Raw genomic sequence first — 10,552 nt, 5'->3', positions numbered from 1 at the left:
CAAGTTATCTAGGGGGTGGGGGGCTTGGTAGGATACGAAAGGGCATTGGGGGGGCTGCAGATTGAGGCCCATGGAAGTGAGGGGAGGAATGGGGCTTGGGCAGGGTGCAGGATGGAGGCGCACTTGTCTGGGGAGTGCAGGGGGTGGGCAGCTTCCACCTCCGTGTGCACCCTCAGGGGAGGCATGGGGAGCATGTGCCCCCCTGGATCTGTGCATGGGGTGAGGGTGGGCTGCTGCTGTGGGCTGAGGCAGGGGGTGGCACTGGGCTCTTCCTAGTAGGGGGGGTGCATTTGGGGTGGGGCTCTTTCTCATTCAACTTTTAATTTAATTAGGATTTGAAGTGAAAGACAAAACAATTTTAATTACTGAGGAGTATTCTCCAGATGCAGCTGTCTCAGTTGAACATAAAATGAGGAAAATGGATATTTGTGTGGTGGGAAAGGTATGAGTCAGACTCTCCTTTGCTAAAGGATATGGACAAGTCCATCTTGAGAAACACGTTAGTTGTATTTAAGCCTTGTTTGAGCATTTTATCAGGTCTAAATGTGCTATAAAAGAGTATACAGTCTTCTGTAGCAATTCTCCACTTCTGCCAGGGTACAATTACAGCCTTTTCATACGTAAGCATTTTGTCCTGTCTAGCGTTAAAAAACTAAGCAGGGCATGTCTGTCTTTCATTTCTGTGTTATAGTGGTATTAATGCTGAAGGATATCTTCAGATCATTCAACCTTGGGCTCTTCTTAATAATAGTTACAAAAGGCAGCTCAAATAAAACAGCACCTAATGAATGAACTCACTATGCAACTTACCACTAACTTAATTTACCATTGGTTTGAGTTCATCTTTTGTTAGCAGTGTTCCACACAACAGGAAAACCATCTCCCTTCCTGAAAGATTAACACCAGATCTTTCTAATTGGCTCTGCAGATAAGAAACTACTGGTTTTGTCCCATCGTTATTCAGAACTAAAGCACTAGCTATGAAGAGTACTTGAATAATGACTTGATTGAGAGGACCTCAGTGAGCCAATACATAGTCTCCAATTGTTTATGCAGATGTACTGTAGAAATAATCATCATAACATGTATGTATGGTCTGAGCAATCCAAAGGGAACTGAACAGAGGCAGGCAACTAAAAAGTAATCTTAGAGATGTAAGCCTCATTAATGAAGGCTATCCCTGTAAGTATGAGTCAGTTGGCAGAACTTCTTAGTGGTTAAAAACATCAGTGGAGTTGAATGATTTGTTTGACTTGTAAGTTAAATGCTGAAATCTCCAACATATGAAGGCTCACAGTCTGTGGTTGTGTCTACATGTGCTATTTGCGCACATTAATAAGCTCTGAAGCTTATTGCTCCAGAGCGTTGTGTTCCTGGGCACCATGTTTGCATGTGTGCCTGGGAGTGTAGCACGTTGAACTGTGTCGGAGCAGCCCCAGCTGGCAGGGGGCCCAGGGGATCAGCCTGCTAGCCTAGAGCTGCTCCCCCCTGGCTCAGCAGAATGCGAAGGGACTGGGTGGGTCATGAGAGTGCTTCACTGCAGAGCTAGTCAGCAGCCAGCCTCCACAATGAAGCACCTTCTTAGCACAATGAAGCTAGTCGGGGCAGCATCTACACGTGTGCTGCAGCTGAGTTTTTTACTTTGCAGCAGGATAGTACTTGTATTTACTATCCTGTACTTGTCTTTACAAGTACTATCCTGTTGCTGAGTAAATTAGTTTACTCTGGCCTAATAGGGGTGCACATGTAGAGATGGGATATTTACTGCACATCTAATTAGTCAGCTGCAGAGTAAACATCTCATATAGACACACCCAATAAGTACTAACCTTTAATTTCTGAACAAATTTGAGTATGAAGAAGCTAGTATATTTATGAGGCAGTGTACAGTAGCATATTCTAAGTAAGGGGTTGCCAACCAGGGGTACGCCTATCCCCAGGAGCACTTAGAAAGGATGTAGGGGGTATGTGCAGGTGGGCAGGGATGGAGCATACCCTGGAGCGCGGTGGTGATCTCTCCCCTGGCACCTTCCCATACTTTGCTTCTTACCTGGAGGAGGGGGAGGGGTGTTCTGGGCACTGCCAGCCTCATGTGGCACACTGTGGTGCCTCCCCGCCCCCCACCTCCTCTCTCTGTCTCTGTGCCCACTCCCTGGAGCAGAGCTTGGGAGAGCACAGGTAGCGGTGCCCCTCTGTAGGCGGAACATGCACTGGCTGGACAGGAGATGTGGGGCTCGCACGCAGCGACTGCCACTGCCCTGTACTGCCACATCCCACACAGCTTTCCTGCAGCTGGTGACACGTGCAGCTCTTTGAGCTGCTGACACGCCTCATCTCACACGCCACCCGTCAGCAGCTCGTGTGCGACCAGCCATGGGAGTGGGGTGCAGCAGTGACAGCAGTGTGGGGTGGTGGCATTCAAGCCACACCCTCCCAGCCGGCCAGGCAGCCGGGCAGCACGTGTACAGCCCGCAGAGGGGCGCCGCTGCCCTCACCCTCCTGGCCCTGCTCCTGGGAGCGGGCACAGATACACTTCCCCCACCTTCTTGATCTGCAGCCCCAACCCCTTCACTGTCTCCCACCCTGCCCCTCCTCCCCAAACACACTTACCTGTGTGTGTGTGTTGGGGGGTGTCTGTGTCTGCATCTGCGTGTCTGTGTCTTTGTGCATGTGTGTTTGTCCCCTGCCCGTTCAGCCGCAGCAGGTACATGGCGTCGTGTGGCTCTTGAGGCAGTGGGATGCAGAGTCCAGCCTGCAGTAGCAGCTACTTCTGTGCTGCACACAGATCTGGGGGGCATGCACCCGAAATCACCACCGGGGTGCACACAGTGGCAGGAACTGCCCCCCCTTTCCCGCACCTTCTAGACAAACTGTTCTCATGGCTCCATCCTACGCTCTGCCCTGGCTGTGCAGCACCAACCTCTGCCCCAACCCCACTCCCTTACCATGGGGGCCTCGATCTGCCCCCTCTCCCCCCGCCCCTTAAAACCAAGAAAATATAATTGGGTACATGAATTGAAACTTTGAGGTAGAAGGGTTACACTTGTTAAAAAAGGTTGAAAACCTCTCTTCTAAGTGATACTTTCTATACTAAATTGAATCTCAAATAGATTTGTTCTCACTGCTAGAAATAGCTGATCTTTAACTTTTTTGGTAAGCCTATTAAGGTAATATTGTACTACTACTACAGCTTTTCTCTTGTGCTCTCAAGAAGGTTTAGCTAGATGAACTAACTTCATATTTCATGGTACAATAATGGGGCTAGGTGTCAATAGCACTGGTATAAGAACAGAACAAGAACTGCTGGGCAAGGTATTGTTTCCAGCCTTATTGTACAATTATCCAGATGTCTGTTTTTTCAGCCTAGAAGAGGACTCATCTACACTACTGAAATCTACTGTGTTGCAATAGCTGCTTTTAGGATAGTGCTCTCCTGAGGCAATTATAGAATATCTTTGTCCAAAGTGAAGATAAGGTTAAAACACTTCACTGTCCAACACTGAAGACAAGATATGCTGTAACTATGATGTTCCATGGCTGTAAAGTAATATGGTTACTTGGTTAACACAATGCAACCACAGCTATTCTGGGAAAGGCATTTGGTATTGTGTTTGGCTCCCCAATAGTCTTCCATAGTGAAGACCAAAACACAGAACATGTATGCATTGTTTTTTTTCACTCCTTCAGCTTTTCATTTGAGTACATAGGAGAAGAACTGTGTCCTAAATTATTTTGCCCATCATTATATAGTTGCAGGCATTTACAAGGAATTTATGGACACAAGTGGTATTAGCCAGCAGTGTTTCTAAACATTCTTCATTCAGAGCATGACAAGTGAATGACATAAAACATGTAAGAAGCTACAGTATAATGAACTGTAAACATTCAAAATCCAATCTAGAAACATATGTTATAGAGAAAATATAATCAGTAATCTTGCTTTTCCCCTGAATTTCCAAAGTCTAGAAATGCTTCAAACTCTTTAATTTTTCTCTTTAAATTATTTATATTTTAAATCCATCTGTTTCTTAACTTTCACCCTCTTCTTGATTTAACCTCATTTTCTTTAATACAGTATTATTCCTGCTTCTGATTAAGGTTATTAAAAATAAATAAAAGTCTTAAAATCAATCACAGTCCAACCCTGCAATTCCCGCCTTTCCAGCTTTTAATCTTAAATGGTTTGCTGCTTAAGCTACACGTTCTAATTGGAGTGTGTTCTGCATTACTATTTTAATCTAGTTTCAATCTTTCATTTTGAATTGTAATTGTATTGGTATACTTCCCATGTAATGCTCTCCTGCATCCCACTCAGAGATAGATCTTGGTGCTCTGCCTTGAAAAACTTTTTTTGTCAGCTTTTTCTGTATTGGGAGAGAGTAAATTTTTTTAAGGATTTTCTGGTTATGTAAAATAAACAAGCTTTGACTGACCTGATTGTTTATCTTGTTACAGAGCATAGAAACCCCAACGTTTACAAACCGAAGTTTTCATTTCAATTAAGGTTCAAATGTTATAACTTACAAGCTGCCTGTGCATCCCCCTTTTTTGGAAAGATTAAAGCTTTGCATATTAGAGCAGTTTCCCAAGTTACTTCTAACAATATATTTAAAAATACATGAAATAAAAAACCCTCTAATTACCATGTCTATCAGTTTAATTAGAAATCTTTTAGCATTGCATGAAGAATGACTGTGTCACATATAATGTCTAAGTGCATCAAAAATGTATGACCTTGTAAATACAGCACTCATGTAAAACACACATGCAGCATGTTACTGTAACTAGTATTAGAACCTTGCCAAATGATTAATTCATGAGTACTTTCTGTTATGATGTGTATTATCAAACATTTGCCATCATCTTTTTCCTTGTTGTAGGTACCAGCAGACAGGTGTTAGGTGGCTCTGGGAATTGCACTGCCAGCAGGCAGGAGGAATTCTGGGAGATGAAATGGGATTGGGCAAGACCATCCAGATAATTGCCTTCTTGGCAGGTCTGAGCTACAGCAAGATCAGGACTCGTGGTTCAAATTACAGGCAAGTGCTCCTCTGCAGACTGTCAGTCTGTGGAGCTCAATTAATATTTCATCAGATGTATTGCTGGTGGAGGAGGGTCCTGTGAATTATTAATGACATTTCAATTACAATATTCCTTTAATTCTTTTAGTGGGGGACATCAAAGGAAAATTTTTACGAGACAATGGAGCTGTAGGGCAGGAAAAATTAAACATGTAACAGTTTTAATGAATTCCAGGCATTGATGCTTCATTTTGCAGATGAGCCTCACTAGATATTTTGGGTCAATACAGTGTCTAAGGTTAGCTTCCACAAATGGATTGTTTACAAACTCAATTATGTTAATATCAATAGTTTACACAATATGGAATTTTAAATTAGATGCAATACCTTTAGTTCCATTTATTAAATTTTACATTAAAATATTTGTTTTGGCAAGAGACCAGGTGAATGGTTTACAGGAAGTATCAAGCCTATTCGTGATGAAAGTCAGAATTTCTGATGGGGGGAATCATCCTTGCAATTTTTTTTAAGACTGTATATAGATTTACATCAGCTTTTTCTCTTTTAAAAAATAATTCTTTAAGTTGACTGACTGTTCTTACTGCACCCCATATGCTCCTTCCCATATGGCACTGGGGAGTGTCTAAGATATACAATTCCTTTTTAATCTGTAGATCTGTTAGTTTATCAGAAAATACAGTTTTTATGCATCCTGGAATTTATTAGTACATGTGTAATAGTACTAATAACTTCCGGATCTGTGGTACTTATTATCTGATCACCTCAAACTACCAAATGAAATTTACTAAAAGTTTAAATAAGTAAATGCCATTTTTTTAAATGTAAAGCATCGTTATATAAAATATATTTGGCAAAGACACAAATATTAAAGTAATGCCTAATACATAACATCTCTATCCTTATTATCCCTTTCCTTTCACAGAATTGCAAATGCTAGATTTAATTTGACATTCCTGCACAATTGAAGGACCCAATTCTGCAAGCTGTTCCCAGGGGATGGATCACAGTATTTAGCTGGAGCTCTACTGTAGGCAGTGGTAATCCCAGTGACACAGGGATCCATCTATGTGGAGTCCATTACAGGAGTGGGGCCTAAGACCTCAGAGAGGCTTTTTCTCTCGGTCTAAATTATAGGAGAACTAAGGCAGCCAGAATATAATTATTTTATCTTTATTAATTCTGAATGTATGATTATATCTTTGTTTTTCTTGGCCTGCATGCTTAGAAACGTTTTTACCATGAACACTTCAGGGAAAGACGCTATTCCTAGTTTTTGTCTGTAAAGCATCTGCCTTCTATTGTTGCCTTGCATATAAAATGTAAAGTAAGAACAAGTCACTTACCTACTTTGTCTGAGTTCCCTGGTTATGAAATGGACATGATAACGCTGTCCCACCATAGGGAAGAGTTGTGAAGATAAATATTTTAAGGCCAGAGACATGTACTGCTGTAATGGCAACTGTATGTGTATGTTTGATATCCAAAAAATACAACTTTGGATATACTTTATTTTGGATTAATAAAACCCTGCAGACATTTTTGTTGCTTCAAAATAAGATTTTCCATGTTAATTGTCAGTGGGCAAGCTTCTAATCTCAGTGTTTCTTCTTTTCATAATGTGGCCCAAGGAAAGAAAAAAACTAGGTGCAGTAAGGCAATTTTTTCTTAGGGTAAAACTATCAAATAAATTAAGATGTTTCTTTAACCAGCTGATGACTTATTTTGAAATAAGATCCACACAGCTAGAGAGAGCAGAAAGTCATTGCGGCAATCAGAGAAGAAAAAATTTACATTGGATCGTATGATGCCATGATACCATATTTAATAACATATTACTCAAATATAAAACAACCTTGATTATAAGACAACCCCCAAATAATTAGATTTTTATATGCAGAAAATATATACATTTGTTATAAATTTCCAGGTATAGAATCTACTTTTTGAAAACTTGCCTTGAATTTGTCCCCTTCCCACTGCTACAGCAAAGAAAATGAATCTGGGAGGGTCAAGTAGCCCCTTTGACTTTTGCTTCCCCCACAGCTCCTTCTCCTTCTCCTTACTGTCAGACCCTTCTCTCTCTAAGCACATGAAAGTGAGGAGCAAATTTGAAAGCAGTGACCTTGAAATTAAACATAGCTGTAGTAAATTTGCATGTAGTACCCATTGACTTCAGTTTATCCAGTATCAATTAATGTTACCTTTTTTCAAAAGAAGTGCTTTGGCACCTACTGATATATATAGTACAAAGTGGGTGCGTCTACACGTGTACTTTACTGAGGAGTTGACTAATTAGCTCCTCAGTACAGCATTACTATCTACACATGCGCTGGTATTATGGCACAATAAATTAATTAACTCCGCTGTAAGATAGTACTATGTACACCACACATGTAGATAGATTCACAGAAGTTTAGGGCTGGAAGGGACCTTGTGAGATCATCGGATCTAGCTGTAGGCAGGAAAGACTGCTGGGGTCAAATAACCCCAGTAAGATGTGCATCCAGTCTTCTTTTGAAGATCTCCAGAGTAGGTGCCTGCACCACCCCCACTGGGAGTCTGAGCCAGTGACTGGGGCTGGCTGGGGCACAAGGGTTCCAAAGTGTGGGGGCTTTCTGCTGTCTAGATGCATAACTCCACACGTTCGGCTTTCTCATGGCTCAGCCAACCTGGGGGCTCACCCTGTTCCCCCACCCCACTTCTCTCCCGAGCCTGCTGCCAGCTTGGGCCAGCTCCATTCTGGCTTAAAGTGCTGCTGTCTCGGGTGCAAATGTAGATGCTGTGCCTGGGAGCAGTTCAGAGTGCTCCATAGTTCATCGTGTCATATGAATTGCACACTGAGATGCACCTACTGTGCGTGATATTAGTCCAAAGCCCAAGAGGCTTGTAAGTTGCATCATAATTTATTGGGCTGGTCCATAGCAGAGTCAACAGCATTTCAAGCCATAGTGACCCCAGAACTCAGCACTGCTCAGTATGTGTGTATGTGTACTCCAGATACCACCCCCTCAAAGGATCTATGTGCTAATCAGTCCCCCACACATGACTGGAATCAGATGTTCTTGTCACGAGTCCTGAGATGCTCCAAAAATTTATATTCAGATTTAGTGCAGGGCAACCTGGTTTGGCTTTACGTCATGGATGGCGGGGCCACACTAATCATGTGATAGGTTGAGAGAGGAAGTGACAGAGGGATTCTGGGTGAATTGGTTGGGGCCCTGTCTGGCAAACATCACCAAACATCTCACGCTGGTAAAGAAATGGGAATCATTGGAAATGGGAGAAAGAAGCACAGCTCAGCTGTGAAAATTGAAGAGAAAGTCAAAATGTTTTCGATGTAGTGGCTCGCCATGACTTGAAAAAAGAGTTCGTGGTGAAGATAAGAAATCGCTTGGAGAGCTATTGTCTCTCAAGCAAAGTAAAATATGAGTAGTGAGGTGAAAGGTATAGATTTCTTGTAAGTAGTTTCCTTTAACTCAGATGTCAAACTTGTCTGACCCAATTGGTGTGGGACAGATCTGTGGGCCAGATATGGCTCATGGACCCCCTCCCCTCCTCTTCCTTCCCCAGCATACCTGATTCAACAGCTGGTCTGGGGCAAGCTCTGCATTGCAGCATAGATCCCTGGATCCTGGAGCAGCCAGAATGGGCACCATGTGCAACACAGTCAGGTTGGAGCAGCAGCCATGCTGCACACGTTGGCTGCCCCAGCCAGATCGCGCTGCATCTGAGAGAACCAGGATCCCACCCCACTCGCTGCAGTGCCCACCCCAATAGTTCCAGGACTGCACGACACACAGTGCCTGTTCCAGTCAGTCTTGGACCTACTAGAGCTGGCACCATGTGCAGCACGTGTCCCAGAGCAAGCACTGTGTGTTTTGTAGTCCGGCTGGGGTGGCCACTGCATGAAACATAGCTGTCACTCCAGCTGACTGTGCTGCATGTGGTGCACATTTCGGCTGCTCCGGGATTCATGCCACACAGACAGGTCCCAGACTGGCTGGAGCAGCCACCAGGTCAGATATGCTGTGGGCGGGGGACAGGGAAGGGAATGGGAGGGAGTCCATGAAACAATTCTGTGCCACAGGTGCACATTGTGCCTTGTTTGGAGTTTACTCAGGTGCAGGGGTAGCACGAGGGGCTGGGTGACAGGGCTCTGAGGTCTGTATCTGGCCCACAGGCCATAAGTTTGACACCCCTGCTTTAACTAAAAAAAGAATTAAATGTATTTAATTGTATTGGTGAAACTGGTCCTTGACTTCTGTAGAACTGAACAAGATGAGTTTGTAACAAAGATATTTGGATTCCCCATTGTTTAAAGTCCATAACTTTGTAGACTAGACAAGGGATTTGCCAAAGAGCAGGTTTCAGCCAAGACCAGGACTGCATTTATGGTAACCATCTCTTGCCTTGAGGCAATCTCTGTAGATGCTGAAGGCTCAAAGGTTGCTGACTTCACAGAATTCATCATATCCATGTTACTGGTTCCTTTTAGGGTGTACCATTTGGATAAAATCCATACACAATTTATGATAGAGGAACAGCTTTTAATTACCCAATTGTAACAGTTAAAGTGCCAGCCAGCAGTATAGAAGCTCATAGAGAAGGGTATCACAGCTAGGGAGTTTAAAGCAAAAATGTTGAGATTATTTATCTCAAAGTCTGCCCTTAAGAGTAGTTCCTGTACTTTCAGAGGTGCAGAGCAACTAAAGTTTCTAAGCTTTGACGGTTATGATTTGAAGCTATGATTCCAGAGCCAAAAACAAGTTTGAAAGTGCTGACTGATAGGTTTTTTTTCTGGAATCCAAATATGATGCAAATGCCTTGGATATGAGTAGTCCTGCATCTCATTTGGGATTTTAGAGGCTCACACTCAGAACATGGATATAGAATACAGTCAGAGAAAGGGCAGGGGCTCACTTCCTGGACTAGAGAGCCCCACAGGATGGGATTGTCCCCAAAAGGCAATCCTGCCTGCCACTTACGTGCCCAAAAAACCTAAAATTATTCCTGACTGTTAGCTAGCTGTAATACTCTTAAAATGTGAACAAATAAAAGACTAGAGTGGAGTATGTCTGAGGTAGATTTTGTTGCCTGACTCTAGGTATGAAGTTACTAGTTTCCTACATTTCAGAATTAAAAACAGGATCATGCAATAGTGACCATAAAGTGTCTTGTTTCTCAAGAATTTGATTCTTTTTGTCTTTTTGAAAACTGAAGTCCAGGGGTTGTGACTGAGAATTCTGGTTTGTTTCTTCCTCCTTGGATGTTTGTTGGTAATTCAGAAGTGTTTAAAGTATTCTTTTAAGTTTGCACAGTGATGATAATAGTTCTTGAAATTCATGCAGTATTTCAAGGCAAGTAAGCATGACCTGAAGACGTAAGTTAGTGTGTAATTGTGGGTAAATATGCACGCTCATCTTATTCTTATGGTTCTATTTAAACATACAGAATGTTTTAACAGTAAACCAGAAACATTTTGTATTGATTTTTTTTTTTTTTTTTTTTTT

The 10,552-nt window shown here is 42.6% G+C and overlaps 1 protein-coding gene across 1 annotated transcript in view; it reads left to right on the top strand.

Moving 5' to 3' along the window:
- ERCC6 (ERCC excision repair 6, chromatin remodeling factor) overlaps positions 1–10,552 on the top strand; it is a 99,147-nt gene that overhangs the window by 37,390 nt on the left and 51,205 nt on the right. The window contains exon 7 of the mRNA XM_019502572.1: positions 4,881–5,039. Coding sequence (XP_019358117.1) covers positions 4,881–5,039 — 159 coding nt within the window. The remainder of the gene's footprint in view (positions 1–4,880; positions 5,040–10,552) is intronic.

Source organism: Gavialis gangeticus, unplaced genomic scaffold (assembly GCF_001723915.1).
Source record: "Gavialis gangeticus isolate Ggan-Ray unplaced genomic scaffold, GavGan_comp1, whole genome shotgun sequence".
In the NCBI taxonomy this organism is placed as follows: domain Eukaryota; kingdom Metazoa; phylum Chordata; order Crocodylia; family Gavialidae; genus Gavialis; species Gavialis gangeticus.
Note: the sequence above shows the minus strand (reverse complement) of the source record. Positions and strands in the feature narration are given on the sequence as shown.